This window comes from Mus musculus, chromosome 10 (assembly GCF_000001635.26).
Source record: "Mus musculus strain C57BL/6J chromosome 10, GRCm38.p6 C57BL/6J".
NCBI lineage: Eukaryota > Metazoa > Chordata > Mammalia > Rodentia > Muridae > Mus > Mus musculus.
In genome coordinates, this window is record NC_000076.6 from 93,717,643 (window position 1) to 93,744,139 (window position 26,497).

At 42.3% G+C, this 26,497-nt stretch overlaps 1 protein-coding gene across 1 annotated transcript in view; it reads left to right on the forward strand.

Annotated features, from left to right (window-relative positions):
* Ntn4 (netrin 4) overlaps nt 1-26,497 on the forward strand; it is a 104,924-nt gene that overhangs the window by 76,594 nt on the left and 1,833 nt on the right. The window contains exons 6-9 of the mRNA NM_021320.3: nt 15,965-16,178; nt 16,531-16,646; nt 21,242-21,310; nt 23,409-23,579. Of these exons, the coding sequence (NP_067295.2) occupies nt 15,965-16,178; nt 16,531-16,646; nt 21,242-21,310; nt 23,409-23,579 (570 nt within the window). The remainder of the gene's footprint in view (nt 1-15,964; nt 16,179-16,530; nt 16,647-21,241; nt 21,311-23,408; nt 23,580-26,497) is intronic.

Here is a 26,497-nt window from a genome sequence, read left to right on the forward strand (position 1 = left end):
TAACCCCTGTTGGTTTGACCATGGAAAGTGTATTAAGGATGGAAGAATATGGAAGAATAAGCCATGTAGCATCCAGTAGTGCACTGTCTTACAGTGGGCGGGGGGGGGGGGGGGGATGGAGCCCTAATCTGTAGCATTTGGCAATGTCTATGGCTTTAATATTCCCACTGTCGCTGGTTTCAAGCTAACAGGTTTAAGGATGGGAGATACTGAAGACGGAGCTTAGAGCCTCACGTGCTCAGCACTACCGCTGAGCTTCATCCTCAGCCCCCAGTGTTTTACATTAGGAAACCAAATAGACTGTAAGTGGGGTGTTCCCATCCTTCGCACACAGTCTAGACACTTACACCAACCACCAGGTGCAAGCACCGTTCTCTGTGGTCAGAACCTGAATGTGTATCAGAATGTCTTGAGAGCTCTCGCTGATCTCCTGACTCCGAAACCCCAAGAGGGAAGTGATGGGGGGTGGGGGGAACGGATACTTCTGTACAAGCATCATTGGTGATTCTGACCCAACCTTTCTGGCTTCTTACTGAGCTCTGAGGACCACTGCATACGTCAGCCCTACCTCTAGGGCCAGCCACCTTTACTTCTACCCTGGGATGAAAGAGTCTGAGCTAACAATCACCTATAACATAATCTCTTCACTGAGTTAGCTGTACCTCCTGCAGAAAACCTGAAAGTGGTGCCGAAACTCTGGCTAGTCATGACGTAAACTCTGGTAAGCATCCATGTCAGTTTTCTTCTCCAAAGAGAGATGTTTAGCATAGGGCCTGGTTTTGTCCAAGAGAATCTGTGAAAGAAGTTCCAAAGCCGGGTGTGGTGGCGCACGCCTTTAAACGCAGAACTCAGGAGGCAGAGGCAGGCGGATTTCCAGAGTGAGTTCCAGGACAGCCAGGGCTATACAGAGAAACCCTGTCTAAAAAAAAAAAAAGAAGTCATTCCAAGATGTTTGTTTTCTGTGTAACCATTTCAGAGAGAGAGAGAGAGAGAGAGAGAGAGAGAGAGAGAGAGATTTATGATAAACCTAGCTTACTACCACACCGACATTTCCTTTTGTGTAGGTACGTTATTGTGCTGGCACTGAAATAATCCTTGAATCCAGTCCCTCCCAGAGTTTCTCCTTCGCCATCCCCATCTTTTCAACACTAAAGGATTTATTGAGTGTTATGTGGTTGGGAATTTGACTGGGCATGGACTATTGACAGCCATCCTAGGATGCTTCTGTACAAATTTCCCTCACTTTCGTAGAGCATGTTTAAAACAGATGTTTGACCACATGCCTTGAGAACAAAGTTAGCTCTTCTTAAGACACACCTCGTTAGTTCCTTTATAATAACTTTTTTTTTAATGTCCAGAAACACGCTTCAAACCATGGCGAAGTCTTTCTCAATATGGTAAGCAAAGCAACAGTCAGAAAACAATGCAGAATACCAAAGTAGCAACCTCTGGGACAGTTGGCATACCCTTCCTTCATCCCGAGGGGCTGGAATAAATGTAGCTAATTGCCTTTTAGGGGCAAGTGGATAAAAATACACTTGTTCTCTCTGCTCTGACCCCTAAACCAAGTGTTTACTAAGATCCTATCTGGCCACTTAGTTACGGCTACCTACACTAGAGAGTCTATCCTCCAAACCGCTTACCCCACCCCCAACCCCTCTGGCTTCCTCTCACACTCTTCCTCCTGGCTTAGGCCAAAAGAACTCAATGCACAGAAGAAATGCATGTGCCTTGGGTGGGTGGCCATTTTCCGTCCTTCAGAGTCTACTCACACGGCCTGTTCATGTAACAAAGCCTCCATATTTCTCTTCACTTAGATCTCTGTCAACTATTTCATTTCCTGCTCTTGTATTCTGAGTCTTGCCCATCCATTTGCTTACAGGTAAAAGCTTTACGTTAATGAAATCCAGAATGCCTTACCATAAGACACAGTTGGGAACCTGAGACATCCTCGGTTTTTAGCTCCTGAGCCTATGTCCAGGGCACTGCTTCTCAGGTGCTGGGAGCGTCTCCTGGGACAGTAAAACCCCGGTGGGCTCTTCCTTTCCAAGTACAATTTGGCAAAGCCATATAAGTTCATTCTGCGGCATACGAACAACACAGGCGTCTCTGTTTTATTCTGGAAGCAAGAACAGATGATTCCACTGTAGACTCAAAATGAAGTAACTGTTTTTGAAAAAGCAAACTTTAAATAGAACCAGCAGTGTGGCAACTTTCTATTTCTAACACAAAAAGTAAAACCAGAGGGGCAAGAAAACGAAAGAAATTGGAAAAAAAAATCAACATAGCATAATATAGTAACCATACTATGGTGATTCTTTTAAAAGATTAAGTAACGTATTAACATTTATATTCTCCCTATAAGAACCGTTACAAACTGGTAAATAAAAGCCAGTCAAGACTGGGTGTTTGGCACACACCTTAATTCCAGTACTGGGAGGCAGAAGCAGGAAGATCTTGAGTTCAAAGCCAGACTGGGCTGCATGGGGAGAGCCTGTCTCTAAATCAATCAATCAATCAATCAATCAATCAATCAATAGAAATAAAGCTGAAGAGATAGGTCAGTAATAGAGTATTTGCCTAGGGGTTCACTTCCCAGAGCACATACAACCACTTACACACATACACACACATTCACATGAATGTATGTACCTACTTACACACACATTCACATACATACACACGTATATACTCATACACGTGCACACACATTCTCTCTCTCTCTCTCTCTCTCTCTCACACACACACACACATACACGAGTCAACTTAGAAAGTGATAAATGATAATAAACTCTCTCTAGTGTTTCTCAAAGTAAAGTTCATTGAGTAAATAAATGAGATGATAGCCCTTTACATTTGATGAAGATGATAAATATTAAGCAAGTAAGTAAGTAAGTATATCTGTATCAAAATCTTCAGAAAAATCTGAACAAACTTAGAAGGAAGGAAATGGGATAATGTTAAATGACTGCCTGGGGAGGCCCTGTGCTGAGCAATGCAAAGGCGACGTACATAGCCACCATAGCTAAGTACTGTCAGCTCCTCCTTACAGATCAGGACTCTAGGCTTAACCTGATCCCACATTTATCCAGGTTCATACAATTGGTCAGTGGCAAGCCTGGGTTTGGTACCCAAGTCATTCTGACTACAAAGACCTAGATGCAATCAATGAACCACAATATACTAAAGAATTCTACTCTATACCATGAGCTATCTGAAAACAAATTATATAGTTACAGTTATAATTATTAAATATATATACAACAATGATGTATATTATTAAAACAAATATATAACTACATAATTATATAGTAATAAATTTACATATTCATTATATATAGAATTCTATATATAATTTTCTACATATACATTTTTAGAGAAAAGAGTCATTGTAAGGGACCTTTTTTTTTTTTTCAAAGTCTAGCATTTGGTGTTGCATAGCGCTCTGCTTCCTGATAAACAGCCAGGTAAAATCTGACTCTAAAGACCTGCCATCCTCCTAAGTCATTGCTTCTCGGCCTTCCTGAAGCTGTGACCCTTGACTACAGTTCCTCCTGCTGTGGTTACCCTCAACCATAAACTTATATTCCTTGCTACTCCATAACTGTAATTTTGCTACTATTACAAAGCATAATATAAATATCTGATATGCAAGCTATCTGGTATGTGACCCCCATGAAAGGGTCCTTCAAGCCCTAAAGAAGTCAAGACCCACAGGTTGAAAAACACTGTCCTAAGGATCTTACTACAAAAAAATACAGAAGTGGGGAGAGTTCCAGAAGGCCAACAGAAACAAATGGGGGTTGGTGGGGGGAGGCAGGCATGAACCTGCATAAATGTAAGCAAGGGTAAATTTATTCAGAATAACCAGAAAACTTCCCAGAGAGGAGACTGAAAGTTTCTATAGATACCCAAAAAGGGTAGAGGAATGCAGAGTGTAGATCTTACGATAAGTTATGGCCCTACAACAAAGAGGAATAATTAGAGATAATTACATGCAAGAAAAAGAATTTCAGATTGATGAATGTGGGAAAAATTGCTTCCAGTGAAAGGCATTATTTGGAGTGGAGAATGTCTCCTGCAGAGTTGTAATATTTTTTTTATCACAAATAATAAATAACAGAACTGAACTAAGTGAAGCATTAAGTGTAAGAAATAGCTGTGCCCACGTGACTCAGCATAATGGACTGTGCTTTGGCCATGCGTGTTGTGGGTCTTGTTTGTTTTATCTTTCTGTTTCTAGTATCTCTGTGTTACATGCAGTAGTACTAAGAAACCATTAAACCCTATAAAAGAAATAGTGTGGTCTTTTGGGGACTTCACCAAAACAGAAAATCATTCCATGCTTACAGAGAGGTTCATTCATTCATTCATTCATTCAACAAAGGCTGAATTGCCAAAGTAAGTTGGCTACAGACGTAGGCTTTAATGGATGTCATTATTATCTTTCTTACCTTCTAGGCTTCACACTGTACTGTAGAGATGACCGTGAGGCAGTGAGAGACTAGCAAAGACTACCAGTCATTAAGAAATACTAGATAACACCGTTGTCTTTAAGAGTCTGGGTTTCTACTGCTGCAGTGAAACACCATGACCAAGAAGCAAGTTGGGGAGGGAAGGGTTTATTCAGCTTACACTTCCACATTGCTGTTCATCACCAAAGGAAGTCAATACTGAAACTCACACAGGACAGGAACCTGGAGGCAGGAGCTGTTAGAGAGCCCAGGGAGGAGTGTTGCTTACTGGCTTGCTTCCCCTGGCTTCCCCAGCGATGACACCACTCTCAGTGGGCTGGGCCCTCCCTCATTGATCACTAATTGAGAAAATGCCTTACAGCTGGATCTCATGGAAGCATTTCCTCTTCTCTATGATAACTCCAGCTTGTGTCAATTTGACACACAAAACCAGCCAGTACAACCATTCATTTCAAAAATCCAACCTAGGGGCTGGAGAGATGGCTCATCAATCAAGAGCACTGGAACTCTTCCAGGGAAGCAAAGCTTACTTTCTACTACCAACATGGCTGCTCACCATCACTTGGAACTCCAGCTCCAGGAGATCTGATACCCTCTTCTGATCCCTGTGGGCAATTGTGTGTGTGTGTGTGCGCACACACACACACACACACACATACACCCCACAAATAAAAATAAGTCCTAAAAACAAGAATTCCAAAAAAGAAAGGGAAAAAACAAACAAATAAACAAAACCTCACCTTACTCAGTACTTGTCATGTGCAAGGCCTATTCTGGTCATTCCACAGACAACAAAACGGAGCCTCTATCCTAATAGAAAATCTCACCACCTCATCATATGGTTATATAATTAAAAACTGTAAAAGTGTTAGGAAGGGAAACAAATGCTGTGACAGGTGATAGGCCAGACTCATCATATCCAGAGGAAAGCTCTAAGGTGCTGTCAGTAGGAACTAGGGCTTCTCTCTCAAGGAAAAGGGTTCGTTAGAGATAACCCCGCTCCTGGCCGGGTGACTGACTGGTGAGTGGATTAGGAGTACGAGAGGGTGAGCAGGTGGTATTTCATTTCAAAGCATGATCCGGACAAGAATAATAACTGTGGTGTGTGGCAGAGCCAAGTTCTTCAGAGTCAAGCAACATATATAAAATCATATCTGGAAGTGTTCTAGTAAATTGAATACGTCTGTATATTCAGAAGTATTTTCCCTGGTTTAAAAAGTCACAAACCGACATGATAGAGCTGTTTTCTTTCTTTCTTTTCTTTTCTTTTTTTTTTTTTTAAACCATGTAAGATCTTTTAGATATCTCCAGGAATAAATAGAAACTGGCACAGTTACAATTGGTAAACAGGAAAAAAAAAATCACACACACACACACACACAAACACACACACACCAAACCAAAAAAAAAACCCAAAAAACAAATAGAGGCCTGACCATCAGCCACTGTCATGGATTAAAAATAAAGGCCATGACGTCAGTATTTATTTACATTATACACTTACATTTTTACCAAAGGCAGATAAGAAATATACTAAATTACCTCCCATATACTGTCTAAGACATTGAATAAAAGCATTTCTTACGTGTGATGAATTTTCCTATGCCACGTGAGACAGCTAATTCACGAGAGAATAAATTTCAGTAAATTAAAGGCATATGTTAACTTGGATTACTTACTAAGCTCATTCCAGCAGGATTTGGTTTGAAAACAGTATGTCTGCCGTGCACATTGATTATTATAGACAGCTGTCAGCTGAATAAAATGTATTTATCGATTCGGGGATCGTTAGGAAAAAACGTGCCTAAGTGGCTATCTTGCCTTTCACAGGGTGAGAGCTCCATTTACTTTATCTTTTAGTTTCATAGTTGTTCATCCACTAACAAAACTGGTTGTTTTTGTAGCTGTTGGGTTACTATCAAAGAGATGGCGGGAGAATGGAAGGAGTAAACAGAAAGAAAGGGGCGCCTTTCATCTGCTATTGAACTTCACACTTAATACATTAGTAACAGCTTATACTATCTCCTCTCTGCTTGGAACTGTGTCCCAAAATCATCCCCCCCCCCTTAAGTCCCCACTCCCTCTGAGAGCCTCAGCAGGCAGCTGCCAGCTCCTGAAATGTCTTTGCTATTTAAAAAAAAAAAAAAAAAAAAAAAGAACAGAAGTTGGGTAGGGCCTTGGCCTTTCCAGGAGAAAACAAAGCTGGGAGCCTGGGAGGCGCTGTACCGAGGAGGGCGTGGTCACAGGACCGCGGTGAAAGGTCCCCAAGCTGCCACTTCTTTCCCAGCTTAGGGCCTTGAACTTTTGAGTGCTGTTTTTAGAAACGCTAAATCAGGAACAAATACGTTCAGGGTATTTTGCTCTCCGTGTATCTTTTGCCAGCAGAGCAGCAAAAAGTTAAGGAACTACCAGGTAACGCTAAAGAGCCCTGAGTGGCCTTTCTATGGTGAGCTCAGTCTCAGAGTGCGAGACATCCATACAGGGGCTGCAGTCCCGCTGAAGGTGGGAATAGGGGCGGAAAGGCAACCTTGGTACCCTCGGATACCACCACCACCACTATCAACAACAACAACGCCTTAAGTACCCATCCAAAAAATAAGGACCACAGGGTTCCTGGCTATTGTTACTGGCATTTGTATGCTTAAATTCAGGCAACTGAGCAGCTTTGACTACAGGTTCACTCTCTCTAAGCAGCAGGACCATAAATCACACCCTACTTTTTACTCCTACTCTGATTTACTACATGAGTGATAGGTTGGTGTTTTTAATCCAAGCAAAGGACTGTGCAACCAAAGAGGAACTTAATTCTAACTCACAGGGTAATCAAAAAAGGTATGCTACAATGCTGCCACCACATTCCTCTCAAGGGCAAAGTAAAGAGGCGAACTAGAAAGCCAGTTGGATTGTTTATCCCCTTAAAAAATATACCATTATGTATGTGTCCTGAGGTCATTGCTGGGTTTCCCTCTGTATTCTCTTACACTGTGGACTAACTCCATCATAACACTCACTGCCTTTGGTCATTTCTTTCCTTCACTCAAGAGACATAATTCCTACTACGTTCCCTCATATCTCTGACTCCTAGCAGTTCATGTTGATGCCAAAGTTCAGGAACTCCTTGTCGAAAGTGTGAGTCAATAGATGGGTGAGTGGATGGATGTGTGAGTGGACAGGTGGGTGAATGGAGAAATGGATAGATGGAGGGATGGATGGATGGATGAATGGATGAATGGATGGATGGATAGATGGATGATGATAGATAGTGAGCAAGGGGGTAGGTGAACAGGTGGATGGATGGATGGATGCATGGATGGATGGATGGATGGACGGACAGATGGATGGATGGAGAATAGATGGGTAGCAAGCAGGGAGGTGGATGGGTGGATGAATGTCAAGCATCTTAAAATATACACTAGGCGGAAGATAATAGTTCTTTAATTGATTATTTGGCACCACAAATTTCTAACACATTCCTAAAAGCATACACTATCCCACTCACCTTCAAGTTGCCCTGTGATGTAAATAATGTTCATCTCACTGGTTGATAAAAATCCTGAGACTCAGGAAATAGATTTTATAAAGGCTTATAAGGAATAAGCCTCATAACCAGGACTTAAACCCCATCCAAGCTGACTCCTGAGTTTGTCTCTTATCAACTTTATTATATTTCCTCTGTTTTGTTCTCTGTTTTTCTGAGAGATCTTATAGGCAAATTTTCAACTAGCTGTATTTATTATCAGCTCCTGTAGCTGAAATAAATGTTTAACTTTGGATGCACAAAGTTCTTTGAAAATGTGTCAGTCCACTATTTCATGAAGAGTTGTGCTTCCTGCTAGAAAATCCTCCAGAGAAGCTGCATCTCCTGTCTCTTTCCTGAAAACGTTTTAAAGAGGCAATGCCCGTTATAGATGTATTCCTACAGACATACACTGTGGACAGAATCTGTATCTCCCTTAACAATGATGAAAATGTATTGTTTGAATGGGGCTTGGGCTAGCTCAGTGGTAGAGTACTTGCCTAGCAAGCACAAGGCCCTAGGTTCTATCCTCAGCTCTGGGGGAATAAAATCATCCTCGGAAAGGAACCTGATGTGGCATCTTCTGCTTAAAATTTTGGTACTGTTAATTTAGATTTTCTTCCAGCAGAATACATTCCCAATCAACAATACACTACTAAAAAGAAATCATTTGCACTCTAAGAGTATGCTTACGGTGCAGTGAAATGGCTCAGCTGGTAAAGGTCCCTGCTGCCCAGCCCAGTGGCCTAAATTAAATGCCTGGAACCCACCTAAAGGTAGGAGGGAAAAACAACTCCAGGAAGTTGTACGCACCCACACAACACACAGTGATGATGATAATCAGAAAAGGTTATGTAATCTTCACTCATGAGGTTCATGTCTAATGACAAGCAGAAGTCAAGGACTTGCACCGTTCTGTCTGACAAAACTTGGACAGTCTCAGAAAGGTAACTATAGCACTTCTTTTCCCTCATTTGTGGTTTCTAAGTTTTATTTGGACACCAAATAAAGGTATCTGTGCATATGACATAAAAGTTGATGTGAAGCTTCCCAGAGAAATAAAGAATTAATGGGGGGGGGGGTAAGAGAGGGTTCTGGAGGGATAATGTGCTCAAAGTACTTTCTATACTTGTGTGAGAATGTCCGTACAGCCCAGTAGCATACACTATGAGTGTATAGTAACCTAGCATACACTATGAGTGTATAGTAACCTAGCATACACTATGAGTGTATAGTAACCTAGCAGACACTATGAGTGTATAGTAACCTAGCAGACACTATGAGTGTATAGTAACCTAGCATACACTATGAGTGTATAGTAACCTAGCATACACTATGAGTGTATAGTAACCTAGCATACACTATGAGTGTATAGTAACCTAGCATACACTGAGTGTATAGTAACCTAGCATACACTATGAGTGTATAGTAACCTAGCATACACTATGAGTGTATAGTAACCTAGCATACACTGAGTATATAGTAACCTAGCATACACTATGAGTGTATAGTAACCTAGCATACACTATGAGTGTATAGTAACCTAGCATACACTGAGTGTATAGTAACCTAGCATACACTATGAGTGTATAGTAACCTAGCAGACACTATGAGTGTATAGTAACCTAGCATACACTATGAGTGTATAGTAACCTAGCATACACTATGAGTGTATAGTAACCTAGCATACACTGAGTGTATAGTAACCTAGCATACACTATGAGTGTATAGTAACCTAGCATACACTGAGTGTATAGTAACCTAGCATACACTATGAGTGTATAGTAACCTAGCATACACTATGAGTGTATAGTAACCTAGCATACACTGAGTGTATAGTAACCTAGCATACACTATGAGTGTATAGTAACCTAGCATACACTATGAGTGTATAGTAACCTAGCATACACTATGAGTGTATAGTAACCTAGCATACACTATGAGTGTATAGTAACCTAGCATACACTATGAGTGTATAGTAACCTAGCAGACACTATGAGTGTATAGTAACCTAGCATACACTATGAGTGTATAGTAACCTAGCATACACTATGAGTGTATAGTAACCTAGCATACAGTATGAATGTATACTAACCAAAATGTAAAAAGTAAAATAATGCCTTGCATCATGGAAAAGTAAATGCTTGAGTTGAATTTAAAAAGAACCCTCAACCAGTCAATGATGTAGCATGGCATTAATCCCAGCACTCAGAGGCAGGAGGATCTCTATGAATTCCAAGACAGCCTGGTCTAGAGTGAGTTCCAAGGCAGACAAACACAAAGAAATCCAGTCCTAAAAAAAAAAAAAAAAAAGGAAAAAAAAAAAGAAGAATGAGTATAAAATATATGCTAGGAACTCAGAACTGAACCATAACCTCTCCCCAGCCCACCAATCTCCCTAAGAAATGCAGATTCTCAGCGGTTAAAAGCACCGACTGCTCTTCCAGAGGTCCTGAGTTCAAATCCCAGCAACCACATGGTGGCTCATAACCTTCTGTAATGGGATCCAATGCCCTCTTCTAGTCTGAAGACAGCTACAGGATACTCATATACATGAAATAAATAAAAATCTTAAAAAAATAAAAGAAAAAAAGAAATGCAGATTCTGTGTGTCAGATACTGACAGCCATCAAACTTCAGGAGCCAAGAATGCAAGGCAAGTCCCCCCCAACCCCCCCCAGCCCCCGCCCCCTTGCAGTCTGAGAAGGAACGCAGTGGAGGATGCCGGAGCCTTCTGCCTGCAGCTAGTTCTGCATAGTTTCTCACTGGTATTTTTGTCTTGTTATTATGCAAAAAGTCACATTGACAGGAATCCATTAGCACACGTAATAGAATCGCATTCTTCTCTGGGCATTCCTGACTTGTGTATCAGTTTTAAAACATAAGGTCCTACTGAGAGGTCAACTCCTAGACAGACTTTTATTTTATTTTACTTTATTCCTTTTTCCATTAATGGAAAAGCTCTAAGTGGGGTCCCCTGGGTGAGGACCTACAGCATCTGCCTTCGGTCTCAATCTCCTGTGGCCACTGTTAAGAACAGAAATGATTTAAGCGAGCGACATAGCAACTGTTGGTTTAATCATGTAGTTTTATGCTTTCGTGTATGGTTTTATTTAGTGTCATGTCTGTGCTGTTCCCTACATGTTATCTTAGTGTATTCATGTTCCATAGTATGCATACTTTCTACGTTGGTTAGTTAAAAAAAAAGTAATAAACCCAGGTGCCCAGCACAATAGTTCACCAGGAAAAGTCACTTGCCAGGCTAGCCCTGTGACCTCCATTTAATCCACATAAGGATGAAAGGAAGAGCTGGGCCATACAGAGTTGTCCTCTGACCTCTACACGTGTGCTATGGCAGGCACACACCTCTACATCATAACAATACATACATCATGTGTGCAGACGCATCATACCCGCACATACATACATTATATGTATACAACCCAGTGATAAAGAGAAATTACCTCTAAGAACAAGGGATAAATCAACAGTGATCTGATATCTTAAGAGAGAATTATGGAAGATCCTCATAATCCAATCAAGCCCTTGGGAAAATTAGGAAGCTTAATAAAGACATAGCAATACATAACTGCACTCAACTTAAATGACATTATCATCACAAGAACCTCGGTGTTTTCAAGATTAAAATCTTGTTCTGTACTACATAAGTCCCTTTATAGTGGAATAGTTATGATTTTCCTTTTTGTATTAACTTATTTAGTCACTTTACATCCCTATAGCACTCCCCTTCCCTCCTCTTTTCCAAGTTCCACCCTCACAAATCCACCCCCACTACCCCATCTCCTTCTCCTCAGGCAAGGGGAAGCTCCTCTTGGGTACCACCCTGCCGTGGGACATCAAGTCTCCACAGGGCTAAACTCATCCTTTTCCACTGAGGTCCATCCAGGCTGTCCATTTCGGGGAAGGGATCCACTGGCAGGCGACAGAGTGAGAGATAGTCCCTGCTCCAGTTGTTATCTGCTACAAATGTGGTCCAGCCCTGCCTGGTGGTTCAGTCTCTGTGAGCCCCCATGGACCCAGGTTAGTTCATTCTATAGGTTTTCTTGTGGTGTGCTTGACTCCTCTGGCTTGCTCAATCCTATCCCTCACTCTTCCACAAGACTCCCCTGAGTGCCACCTGATGTTTGGCTGTGGGTCTCTGCATCTGTTTCCATCAGCTGCTGCATGAAGCCTCTCAGGAGACAGTTATGCTAGGTTCCTGTCTGCAAGCAAAAATCCCCATTAACTATGCGTATATGGTGGTGGTGGAGGTGGTGGTGGTGTGTGTGTGTGTGTGTGTGTGTGTGTGTGTGAGAGAGAGAGAGAGAGAGAGAGAGAGAGAGAGAGAGAGAGAGAGAGTCATGGTGCATATGAGAGGAGTCATCAGACAAACGTTCAAGAGTTGTTTCTCTCCTCCCTCCATGGTTCTAGAGATCAAACTCACGTCATGTCATGAGGTTAGCATGTTGACGTTTACCCCCTGAGACATCTTACCAGCTCTGAAATGATTATTCTCATAAACTGCAAGTCTCTTCAAAGGGCACAGGTTATCTAGTTCAACTTAGATCCCTATCAGTCTGCTTAGTACTTGCTTAGCACACAGTAGCTGTTCATTAAATGTGCATTAACTAAATGAATGGATAGATGGCCACTGCCTTGTGCAAATACATGGTTGTCCCTTTTCCCACTTGCTAAGCATGTTTGTCATTGCATTTTAATTCGATCTAGTGAGGGGTTTTTTTTAATTATCTGAAATGTGTAATTAAATAAACATTGGAGGAGGTAGATATGATCCTCACAATGAAAAAAAATGGAAAATGCCACTGTTTCTAATGTAAGCTAAAATGCTACCGAAGCTATAAGAAAAAATGCTATCCTTAAATCAACCAAGGTTTCCAAAAAAGGATCAATTACCTCCAGCATGTGAATTAGTGTTGACTCCTTAAAGACAGCAGACTTGTTCCTTAGATAGGACCACGAATGGCTGCCTTGAGCACCAAGCCAGGGGAAGTGGAGAGGGCTGAGGAGGGATACAGCTTGCTCGTCTGTTAGGGCTGGCACTCTGTTTCAAACATTCTGCCTTTGGACAGCTGGGGTTGTTGGCTCCGTTGGTAAGAGTACTCAAAGTGCTTGCTGCCAAGCCTGGTGTCTGAGTTCAATCCCTGGACCCCTACACGGTAGAAACAGAGAACCAACTGCCACCGGTTGTCCTCTATCAATCCCTACACACTCTCTTTGAGCACTCGCCACCTCAAATGCATGGCCTAGAGATGCTGTCTAAGGTAGACATGAGTGATGTGTGGAACTCTGGAAACTATGTGTGCACTAGCTAGGCCCTCTCGCAAGAACAGCACAGAATAATCAGGAGAGTGCTGTGTGCCTAAAAACAGTAGGTAGCATTTCATTAGGATAAGGGGCATACGCAGAGGATAATGAAAGCCGAGACTAGAGAGGTAGACAAGGGCCCTAGCGTGCAATGTTCGACTAGTGGTTGTTATGTTCTAAACTGCAAAAGCTTTCATAAACATTAGGATTATTATCGTCAGCTCTCAATTCTTCTCCAGTAAATGAATAACAGAACAAATAAAAGGTTCGCTCTAAGAAGATAACTCACGCCTTTTGCAGACAAAGGAGCAGCATTACGCCATTGTGATGGCTCTCCACCAAAGAAGGCACGTGGAAAGTTGTGGCAAGGGGGTTGCACACACTACAGTGTCATAAACGCTACCCAGGAGTGTTTATTTGAGAACACTGATCTCACGCTTTCTGGTTAAAACAGCAAGGAAGATAGTGCCAGCCACCATATCTCCAACTCTTTTTCTCAGAAAACTACTGGGGACTTCCTGACTGATAGTGGTTCGGGCCTAATATCAATCTTACATGATTCTGCAGTATTTAACGCTGTTAACCACCTGGAACTTTCTCAGCTTCTGTTTTCCATAGCTGGTTTTCTCCCCCACCCCCACCCCCTCCGCCTTCCTATCTAACCCTTGGCAGTCTAAGCTATTGTCCCTCCACCTGTCTGTATTGGAAGGCTGGCCTCCACGAAGGGCCTGTGACTGTCCCCTCACTCTGTACACCTTTGGGGATCTCCCCATGGTCTCTTGGCGTCAACTCCCATCTCCTGAAAACTCTTTAAACGTTTTTTGGGATCCTCCGGCTTTTCTCTCCACCCTCAGATTATTTCCAGCTGTCCATTATAACTTCTTAGCATATCCCACAAGTGCATCCCAGCTCATAGATGTCTAACCCCAAGTTCACATTTTTCTCCCTATTTTGCAACCTCTACCCCATGCTCATCTTCATAAACAATGTCATCCCCTCTCTATAAACTAGAGCTCAAACCTTCCTCCACACGTGCTTCCCCCTGACAATGGTGTCTCATCCAGATGGTCTTTATTTGTTACTGTTCTGTGGCTCTTTGTCTTACTGAGGTTCTTAGCCTCAAATATGCTCTATCTTTTAAAACAAACACAAAACTAGTTGGTGGTGGCACACGCCTTTAATCCCAGCACTTGGGAGGCAGAGGCAGGCAGATTTCTGAGTTCAAGGCCAGCCTGGTCTACAAAGTGAGTTCCAGGACATCCAAGGCTACACAGAGAAACCCTGTCTCAAAAAAAAGAAAGGAAGGAAGGAAGGAAGGAAGGGAGAGAGAGAGAAAGAGAGAGAGAGAGAGAGAGAGAGAGAGAGAGAGAGAGAGAGAGAGAGAGAAGAAAAGAAAAGAGAAGGGAAGGGAAGGGAAGGGAAGGGAAGGGAAGGGAAGGGAAGGGAAGGGAAGGGAAGGGAAGGGAAGGGAAGGGAAGGGAGGGAAGGGAAGGGAAGGGAAGGGAAGGGAAGGGAAGGGAAGGGAAGGGAAGGGAAGGAAGGGAAGGGAAGGGAAGGGAAGGGAAAAGAAAAGAAAAGAAAAGAAAAGAGAAGAAAATGAAAGAGAAGAAAATGAAAGAGAAGAAAATGAAAGAGAAGAAAAGTCCAGGGTAGTTTGGCTGAGGCCACTGAGGGGAGTATTTTGTCTTTAATCTAGGTAAAATTGAAGACATGGAATTGAGCATCAGTTAGAGGACTGAAGTCATGGTTTAGCACTTATAATGAGCCAAATAAGCAAATTTCATATAGAATTCGCTCGCACACTTAGTTCACACGCACACGTGTGCGTGTACACAGATCCTCATTCCGTTTCACATGCCCGGCCAAGTTTAGCTTTGGAAAGCGCTATCTGACCTCAGAGTTGGATTCTCCCTAGGCTTCTCTCTAATCACATCCTCCATGTACCCCTGAACTGAAACTTTTCCTGTGGAGGCCTTCCTGTTATTAAGCCTAACGATCCATTCTTCCTTTATCTTCTCTGCAGTAGCTGTGTTAGACAGTTGACATCATCTTCTTCCTTAAAGCCTTAGTGACCTCCAGAACCGTGGTTCTCAACCTGTGGGTCTTGCTCTCTTTGAGGACCAAACGATCTTTCACAGGGGTCCCCTAAGACCATCGGAAAACACGGATATCTACATTACAATTCATAACTAGAAAAATGATAGTTATGGAGTAGCAACAAAAATGATGTTATGGTCAGGGGTCAGCACAACACGAGGAACTGTGTTAAAGGGCGGCAGCATTAGGGAGGCTGAGAGCCACTATTCCAGAACATCATCTGCTTGTAATTCATCTCTCAATAAATGTTCCTTCTCTACCTGCCTCACTGGCTTGTCCGTCCTTCTTTCCTCAGCCAAAAGGTGTTTATATTTAATGCTCTCAACTTTGGAATAAGTTCCAAGGTTCTTTTTTTTGCAGCAGACCTGCTTTCTAATTATATCTTATTTCTCTGTAGTGTAATTATCTTTCGTTCACCAAGCGTACACCAGCTGGCTAAAGGACGCACCTCAGAAACATGCTGTCTGATGAGGTGAAGACACTTGCCAGGCATAAGATGCACACAGGTGACCAACAGACGCTCATCTTGTTCATGTCTCTTCTGCTGTAGCGTGTTCCTGCCACCCGGTTGGATCGGCGATCCTTCCTTTCAGCTCAGTGACCTTCTGCGACCCCAGCAATGGTGACTGCCCCTGCAAGCCTGGGGTGGCGGGGCCACATTGCGACAGATGCATGGTGGGATACTGGGGCTTTGGAGACTACGGCTGCAGACCTTGCGATTGTGCGGGGAGCTGCGACCCGCTCACGGGAGACTGCATCAGCAGGTGAATGTGCATGCCTCCTGTTCTTGTCTCTGAGCAGTTCAAGCTTTCGGGAGATTGGGAGGTGACTGAATGCCGTTAAGTAGAGTGCACACAGCTGCACATAACTTAAAAAAAACTTTTTTTCAGTTTGCAAAATCAAAAATTTGTTCTTGGGATTGGGTGGGGGATCGCCTAATTCATTTTGCAAAATAGATTATTTTGCACAGTAGTCTCTTAACACAGCACTGTTACTGGAAAGTGAAAGTAAATAAGTAGATAAATAGGAAGGTTTGAGTCTATACGGCAGGACTCATTGTTACTCGGTTTCTAAGACATCTCTCACTAAGTTTGCCGTTGTGTTCTGTCCCGTCAGTAACGCTGATGTAGACTGGTACCACGAAGTCCCCGCCTTTCACTCGATGCACAATAAGAGTGAGCCCAGCTGGGAATGGGAGGATGAGCAAGGATTTTCTGCCCTCCGACACTCAGGTGAGATGCGAGGGGCCGCGACTGTAGCTCCACGGCTGCTCTTGAGCAGTGGTGATTGGATCAAATCAGGGGACAGCTTTCTGAATCTTCTGAGGGCCATTCTTTGGTTCTGAGTTTTAATACATGAATGGCTTGTCCCCATAGATGTGAAAGTGAAAAACAGTTGGGGATTATTTTAATGGGCTGTTGTGGTTTTTTTATGATTTTATATTTTATATAAAATATATAATAAATTTATATTTATATGCATTTGATATATAATTTTATGTATTTATAATTTATACATGTGATATATATTAACTTTGTATGATATCTCTGACCCACGGAGGTTGCTTTCTGGCTCTGACACAGCCTGTGTCTGGTTTATTTTCTCCTTTTCCTAGCATGGCTGTATTTAAACCTAAGATGGTGCTGAGTAGATGGCTCAGCAAACATAAGGATCTGAATTTGATCTGTGTTATGTGACAAACTTTTCCTGGGGAGACACAACATACAGGTCTATTCACCCAACAGGAAACCCAGACAGACCAAAGTCTGTCTGGATACCACCAAAGTCCAACTTGGTGAACCAATGAATTTTATTGGGATTACTTATAGGAATATGGGTGAGGAGTCACTTAGAGAGGCAGAAATGACTCAAAGACATCTATCTGTACCATCAAAGCCCACCCCAGCATGGGTGACAGTCCACAAAATATGGGGCACCTAGGAAACACTGCACAGCCAGCAGACAGCTCGACAGGTTGGAGAGTGTCCTGTCTGGGTTCTTCAGTAAGTCTACCCTTCTTCCAGGCGGTTCAGGCAGCTAGCTGGTCAGATCTCTGCAGCTTTTCTCCACTGAGTCTTCGTGGCACCTCTGCTCATCTGAAAATCTTCTTTCCATCAGCTTCCTCATCCAAGGGGCACTCTCAGGTTTATGCTTACTCTGGCAAGGAGTGGCCTAGTGAATCTGGTTAGTTTCAGGGACTTCCTGAAGCTGTTTTGAGATGTTTATCTTCTTCCTGAGAGAGCTTCCCTGCAGGGTAGATTGTTTCAAACTAGGAGGAAACTGTTACATATGAAAATTTCCCAGAACACCCTTTAAACAACAAATAAACACCAAAAACCTATTATGGGACACACCTTTAATCCCAGCTCTTGGGGTGTGGGGGAAGGAAAGAAGAGCAGACAAGAGGACACCTGGGGCTTGCTGGCCAGGCAATCCAGCTATGATCAGCAAGCTCCAAGTTTATTGAGAGGAAATCTCTATCAAGATACCCCAAAATGCACACTTGTATACGGATAAATAAAGATACAAATGTATCTGAGTATGAATTTACAAAACTGTACTACATGACTATAATATTTTTCAAACATTTTATTATTTTCAGACATACAGAGAAATTTAGAATTGTCATTTAATTTAATCTACATTTTAAATAATGAAGGAAAACATTCTTTTACATTTTCATAGGGAACCTATAGCCCAAGGCCAAAAATTTTGGTGTGCCTTTTTTTTTAATGATTCAAGCCAGACATGATAACACAAGCCTTTAACCCCAGCATTTGGGAGACAGAGGCATGAGAATCTCTGTGAGTTCAAGACCAGGTTAGTCTACATAGCAAGTTCTAGGACAATCAGGGCTACATGGACAGGCACTGTCTCAAAACCAACAAAATCCATGAACCCAAATTTGAGAGTCAGTGTTATTTGCTATTCTGTTTGTCTCACTAAATATAATGTCATAATAATTTCCCTAACGGTCTCATTTTAACTTATAATAGAAAGAAGGTAGGGAATATAGATGAGGTTGTCTTATCTATTTATTTGTGTTTGAGACAAAGTATGAAAGTGTCTCTGCCTCCCAAGTGCTGGAATTACAGACGTGCACCATGCTTGGCTCCCATCTTTATCTTTTTAGGCATTTGAGGAAGAAGACAAATATTTATCATTATTTTTGGCCTTCATGGTATTTAGTCTGTATTTTATCACTTTAGCCACTCTGAAAGCTGTCCTCTACTTTGCTACAACAATGACTTCTAATCTGTAACTGCTTGCTCGACCAAATCTGTAATAATCAGGTCATTTGGACTCCAGGACATCCAGTAAGCCCATTGTGCATGCTATCAGGGAGCTGGCAGCATGCCCAGTGAGCACATAAAGTGTCCCACAGCTGTCAGGCCCAGAGTGTCCCCAGGGAGCCTCTGGGAACCATCTGGATGAGTTCCTGAGGGAGGAAGACAGCTCCGCTTTCACGGTACCTTCGGGTGTAGCTCAGTGCTCCTCGGTCCCTTTCTTCAACAGATGTGACAGCCAGTTTCTTAAGAGGTTAAAAGCCCATTTATCTTCCAATCAAGCTGCCTACCTAAACACCATTAAAAGCTTCCAACCATAACTACAAAGTAATATGCCAAAAAATTGGTATTTGTCACAAAGTAAACTTAATCTGTCTTATTCTTATAAGTCTCCTCCTCCTCCTCCTCCTCCTCCTCCTCCTCCTCCTCCTCCTTCTTCTTCTTCTTCTTCTTCTTCTTCTTTCCCCACCTCCCTTTCACTTTCTCCCATCTTCCTCAGTGTCAGAGATGAAACCCTGAGCCATGTACACGCTAGGCAAAGAGTTCTACAGCTGAGCTCATTCTCAGCCCTCTACTCTGCCATTTCTACCATTTGTGAGGTAGAAAACAAAACAACAACAACAACAAACAAAAACAGATGTGAATTCTGACTTCCCGAATGACAAACCTGGCTTTAACTAGTACCAGAAAACTGTGAGCAATATTCATCTTTCAAAATGTTTCAGCCACCTACTGTAACTCAACAGGCTTTTTCGATTTCCAGATTTCTTAAACCCTGACAAATGCAAAATCTTGTTCTCTGAGATTGGCTCTCATGATCTGTCCAGGCTGGGCGTGAACTCCTGGGAAACAGTCCCCTGGGCTCAGCTTTCTGAGTAACTGAGACAACAACAAAAACTCCCCCAGAGAAACCAGCTTGGCCAATGCATGTTAATGCTTGAACTCTTAAGCATGTGAAGAAAGGGGGTTGTCAGGCAGCCAAAGACAGACCTTCACATGACAGACTTGTGTGTGCCCCCAAAAGGTCTAACAAAAGAGCTTTGTAGTAAGGAATGGTGTGCACCATTCACTCGTAGTTCCGTTAGGTTTTATGGTTGTGTGGCAGCAAGCACACGCCCTGCTTCAGTGCAGCTTTCAAAGGCTGTGGGCCATTCACCTACCACCACTTCGAATGAGTCCACCGATATGTTTCAATGATAAGCGAATCACAATGGTATGCTGTAAGCACCTTTAACTTCTCTTTCTCACCATTTAATTCTACTAGGGATCTTACACTTGCAAATCTTAGGCTCTTTTCTTCATGTGTTGCTATAGCTGATGTGCCACTCTCTCTGGATTGGCCCAGATTCTGCCCAGATGTTCACTCCATCCTCCTTATCCTAGACCACCATCATTTTGGCCTGACCAGATCCATTTTCCCTCTTTCCTGATACTTCTTGGTTAGTGCCAGTCAATCTTGCTATAGGAAGCTTCCCTTTCTCACTCACCCTAAAGGCCAATCCAATATCCTCTCTGTCTCTGGAAACGTGTCGTAGGTAGGGTTTTATTGCTGTGAAGAGACACTGTGACCAAGGCAACTCTTAGAGGGGAAAACATGTAATTGGGGCTGGCTTATAGTTTCAGAGGTTCAGTACGTTATCACAGTGAGAAGCATGGCAGCACGCAGTCAGACATGGTGCTGGAGGAGTTGAGAGTTCTTCATCTTGCTCTGAAGACAACCAGGAGGAGACTGTCTCCCACACTGGGTACAGCCTAAGCATAAATTTCCCCCCACCCCCAATGTTCCTGTTTCTGTTAGTGATATCACAGTACTCGGTCATTAACTGAAAACTTGACTTTTAAGACGTTCATTTTTGCTCAAAGGTGTTTTGAAAGTTTTCTCACGCACCAGTTCTAGCAGATGAGTTCAACATTTGGAAGAAACGACCCCATAGATCTTTCTCCAGCCATGAAGGCTTTTCTCGTCTTCCCAAACATGGGACCCTGCCACCTAAGCATGTTGGACTTCTATCATAGGCTACTTAGTCACTTTTAATACACACCCTTTGACTTAACAAATTGCTAGCCTTAGGCAAGAGTCATATCTTGCTCATACTTACATGTTCTGAAGGATATCACCACGCCTAGAGCATCATATGGTATCCAATTACCTCCAGTGGACTACCAAGTATTACATTTGATTTTTCCTTGACATTTTAATTAACTGGATATTTAGTATACTTAGTTACTTTTCTGTAGGTTTACACTTTTAGCTGTTCTTTTGTTGTTGTTGTTGTTAACATAGAGTATTGACAGTAGACTGTATTTATGGAAACATCACTTTGTCGTTGGAATGTGATGTTGATTTTGTCTTCCATATTTTATTCTGGTCAGTATTTTATTAGACAGTAATTGCATTTAGAAGGAGATTTTACTTCTATTAAATCATCTTCACAACTGCATAATACTTCTACGTGTTATATGAACCAATGAAGGAATAAACTGTTATGTAGATTTGCGCACCCCCCCCATAACACAATTTTTCCATTTGCTTTCTGTAGGTAAATGTGAATGTAAGGAACAGGTGTTAGGAAACCCCAAAGCCTTCTGTGGAATGAAGTATTCATATGGTGAGTGGGAATCCTCGAAGCTTGGGTATTCTCTATTCAGACTACGAACAGAGGTTTCTAAGGAAATGAGGTGCCTGGCTGATGTAATCCCATAATGCATCAGATGCTTGGGCAATGGGAAGAAGGCTGTTTATGAGGCATTAATTAAAACTGGTGGTGGTGCAGGCCTTTAATGCCAGCACTCAGGAGGCAGAGGCAAGTGGATAGATCTCTGAGTGTTTGAGGCCAGCCTGGTCTACAGATGGAATTCCAGGACAGCCAGAGCTACCCAGAGAAGAAAATAGAGCTTCTCTAAATAATTACTATCTTCAGATTCTAAAAGGCTCTGTAATCATAGTGTGCTACTCTGTATACCAGTGAATTAGTTAACTGCTTTGGCTCCTGGCGGGTCTCACACATGATGTACCTGCCCAAGAGCTCTCTGGATTCTCCAATGAAAGACAGACAGACAGACCGACAGACAGACAGACACACACACACACACACACACACCAGCTAATTTTGTTATGCCTTGACTAGCTCAATGGCTGAGCACTTCTAAACCTCCCTGCACACAGCCAGCATTCCTGACTTAACACCTTTTAAATCTATATTTTATCTTATTGCTCTGGCTCCTTCTGGGCAGCCCCCTTATCTTTGCTGCCCAAGATGCTCTGGGCAGCCTTTCTGGGGGCTGCATTTCTTCTTGTATCTACATTTTGGCCATTACTCCCTCCTGTTCCTTCCCAGCATGGTCCTTCCTATTCCCTTCTCCATGATATCCTTTCTCTCTCCTCTCTGGGTTTCTTCTCTTGGGAACCTAGAAGCCCCGCCCCCATCCCTCTCTCTGCCCAACCATTGGCCATTGGCTCTTCTATGATCAATCAAAAACCAATTGGGAACAGGGACTTTCAGCGTTTGAACACACAGATCGGGAGATTTGGGGGCCAAATCAAGTAGGTATTTTGATTACGGAGGAATGATGAATGTTTGAACTGGTCAACTGACTCTGTTCTACATTTTACAATGTATATATTAAAATATTACATAGGATTTCATAAGCATGTACTATATCTATGTGTCAACTTAGAAATATTGCTTAATTATTAAAAATTAAAAGAAGGGTCTGGAGAGATGGTTCAGCAGTTAAGAGCACGTGCCAGTCTTCCAGAGGACCAGGGTTCAGTTCTCAGTTTGCACACAGAAGCTTATAACTGTCTGCTACTCTAGCTCAAGGAGGGGATCTGATGCTTTCTTCTGGCCTCCCTGGGCACAAGGCACACACGTGGTGCACATACATACATACATACATACATACATACATACATGGAGGCAAACACTCATACACATAAAGTCAAAATAAATAAGTTTTAAAATAAATCAACTGAGAAGAAGACTGCAGCCTCTCCAGCGTGTAGGACAGTTGACCTCACCTGGTCAGCTTCAATTGCACTCCAAGGAACAGTATATAGGCAATCATGTTACATAAGCTCTGTAGAGGGATGGAAGATACACTCAACCAAAGCATTTTGTTCTCTGCCATACTATCATACACAGTCAACAAAAGAAGTACAATAGGATCAGAATCTAGATAAAAACCTGGACAATAGTTCTACTTCCTATTTATTCTCTCTCTGTAGATTTGATATATCAATATACTTTTTTGTTTTGATTTTTTTTTCCTTTCTGGGTCAATGTTTCTCTGCGTAGCCCTGTCCTGAAACTCTCTCTGTAGACCAGGCTGGCCTTGAACTCATAGAGATCTGCCCACCTCCACCTCCCAAGTGCTGGGATTAAGGTGTGTGCTACCATGCTTGGCTCAGCTGAATATACTTAAAATTGTATTTGCAGTAGGCGATGGTTAATGTCTTTCCAGTGTCATAATACTGGAGGGGGCAAAGGTTGAAATTTCCCAATAAAGAGAAAATAAAATGTAAATGAGATTAAATCACTGCAAGGGTGAATGAGCCTCATGACCTTAAAAGCAGGTTTCTGTATCCTGATTTTCCTCAATTCGCCCTTCCCTCACACTTGGAAATGACTTTAAATAGTTACAATTTCAACAGAAAAATGAAATCTGTATGCTTTTTTTTTTAAGTTTGGAATTCTGTCGTTACAGTGTTAAAAATCAAGATCTTATCAGCCCACGACAAAGGCTCCCATGCCGAAGTCAATGTGAAGATTAAGAAAGTCTTAAAGTCCACCAAACTGAAGATCTTACGAGGCAAGAGAACGCTATACCCAGAGTCCTGGACTAACAGAGGCTGCACCTGTCCAATCCTCAATCCAGGTGAGACCGGTTAGACTTTCCATCCCGTGACCTCTGCACATTGGCTGTCTTCTGTTATATCCTTCGAACCAAACCTCCATAAAAGCATCTCTCCTTGTACTTTATGAGCACTGGGTAAAATCCAAAAGGAATTCTTTGAACTAGCATTAAAATATACCCCCCCCCAAAAAAATATCTCCTCCATGTGCTCCATAAAAGGAAAGTATTTTAAAATCCAGCAATATAATACTTCGTGTCCTGAAAGAGAAGACTCAGATTGGTTCCAGGTGCCCTCGGCTTTGACTGCACTTTCAAGAGCTTATCTACCGCTCTGTGCGTTATTGGAAAGCTAGGTCCTATTACATGAGAGCCTGTTCCCAAAGGAAGTGCCAGTGCAAAAGCCCATCTGTGCAAATAACACTGAAACCGCTTCTACTGTTGCCTGAGAAGCATCTGTTTCTCCTGGAGAGAAAAACAACTCTCCAGTTTTCATCGGATGGCTTCCCAATTGGATGATCATCCTGGTTTGAAATGAGAAACAGCCGGGGAAATGATTTCAGTACAATCTTAGTGAGACCTGAAATGGAGCGAGAGATTTGATTTGAACCTTAAAAATATAAGGCAGAGATGGTGGTGATAGTGGTCACAGGTGAGTTCTTACGACCCCTTAGGAGTCCAGACTTCCACGACTCTACAAAGATAGCCCTCTGGCAGTGGGACTCTCAGAATGTAGGGCCAGCTGGGACAGGGTTCTCCCATGACAACCTTCCATCGGGATGTGTAAGAACTCTGCTGGCCTATCCTACGTGTAAACGCCCACCTCACGGACTGTGTCCTCAGCTTCTTCCCTGCTCCCTTGCTAAATTTGAAAGCAGGATTTAGTTTTTTTATCATAGTCCCTCTAACGCCCAGCGTTAGCACTCAAATAATACTAACATAACAATCAATCATAGGCTCTGGGCAAACAAATACTTCTAAAAAGCCTTCTTCCCTCTTCCTGCCTTTTGTGATTTCCTGTGTATGCAGTAATCCTGTGTCACCACTGAGTAATCAGGACACCACTGAGACAGGTGCATCATTTATATTCCAGGTCTAGTTTATTCCCCTTATGAGCCAGGAAGCCACAGCTATGTTAATAAGAGCTCTTAATTAACGAAAGAAAAGAAATGGATAACAGAGAAAACTACAAATAAAATATCCATTTAAACATTTAAACAGCAAAAAAAATTTTTAAAAAATAATGTTTTCTCAAGTTAACTAATGTTTTTGTACTTCCATCCCTCTGATGTTTATTTCACTTAATTTCATTTAAATTTCAATAAGATAGAAGGGAATTTTTCTTAATTGTAAAAATAAATAGTTCCAAAAAATAAATAAAACCTTGGATTAAAAAATACAGGAAACAACGAGTCATTCGTTTAAATTCTGTTTTCCAATGATCTGTGCTTGAGAGCTCTTATGAGCAATTTTCTATTATCTTGGCAAAGGGGAAAGAGGGGGGGGGCTAATCCAGTTTTGCCGAATGACATTAAAAACCAAGCCTAGGCCATCTGCGCCACCCTCCAGGAAGTGAGCTCTATTTCCTACTCAAGTCCGTGCCAGAGTCAGAGAACCAACTGAGTTCATCACAATTGAAAACACAAGCACAATTATTCAAAGAATCCTTGAAAACATGTTTACTTGCTTTGAAGAAAAATCTGGAAGCTGCCAAAGCAAAACCAGACACTGTTTCGGTTTGGTTTTGTTTTTCCATTTTTACAAGTTCAGTGACTAAACCTAAAGAAGACTGATAAGAAAACTTTGAAACCTTACTGTATGCCTCAACGTGTCTCCCCAACTGCCTTTGAAAAGGAGCTTTCTAAGCACAGGCCTTTAATCCCAGTACTAAAGGGGGAGGGGGGGGGCACAGAGGCAGGTGGATCTGTGGATCTCTGAGTTCAAGGCCATCCTGATCTACAGAGTGAGTTCCCGGACAACCAGGGCTACACAGAGAATCCAAAAGGGGAGGGGGAGGAAGGAAAGAAGGAGGGAGGGAGAGAGGGACGGGGGGGGGGGGAGAGAGAGAGAGAGAGAGAGAGAGAGAGAGAGAGAGAGAGAGAGAGAGAGAGAGAGAACACACATCCGTGCTGGTGTGCTCTGGGACTCATGGATATTTTGTGTCAATCTCATATCTTCCACTACCAACACTAGCACCAAAGTACACTTCCTTTTTTCATAGATAAAAATCTTTGTGCCCTCAAACATACAACAAAGCAGACATCAAACTGAAAAGATAGAAAAATTAAGTGCTACTGGGACCGGAGAGGTGGCTCATTGGTTAAGGGCATTGGCTCCTCTTCCAAAGGTCCTGGGTTCAATTCCCAGCACCCACAAGCTGCCCCACAAGCTTCTGTAATGGGATCCGATGGCCTTTTCTGGCTAACATAAACACAGAGCATCATATACATAAATAAACCTTTATACACACACACACACACACACACACACACACACACACACAACTAAGAGATGTACATGAAAACACTGTGTGTTATGGTTTGGCTTGATGGTACTCCATACTTTAGGGGTTTATTCAATGTCATTAGTTTTATATCAATGCAGTAAGTGGTAAAGTCCTGTACTATTTGTTCTATTTATGGCTTTAAAGTAATTTAAAATACTGGTCTTGATCTTCAAGTCTTTTTTTGTTTGTATTTTAAAACATATATTTGTGTTTTGTGTGTATGCATGTTTTGCCTACATGCATATCTATGCACCATGTTCATGCAGTGCACAGAGGCCGGGAGAGGGTGTCAGGTCTCCTGGGATTGAAGTCACAAACAGTTGTGAACTGTCTTGTGGCTGTTGGGAATCAAACCAGGGTCCTCTGTAAGAGCAGCCACTGCTCTTAGCCACTGAGTCATCTCACCAGCCCTGGAGTTCTGGTGGATTTATAAATG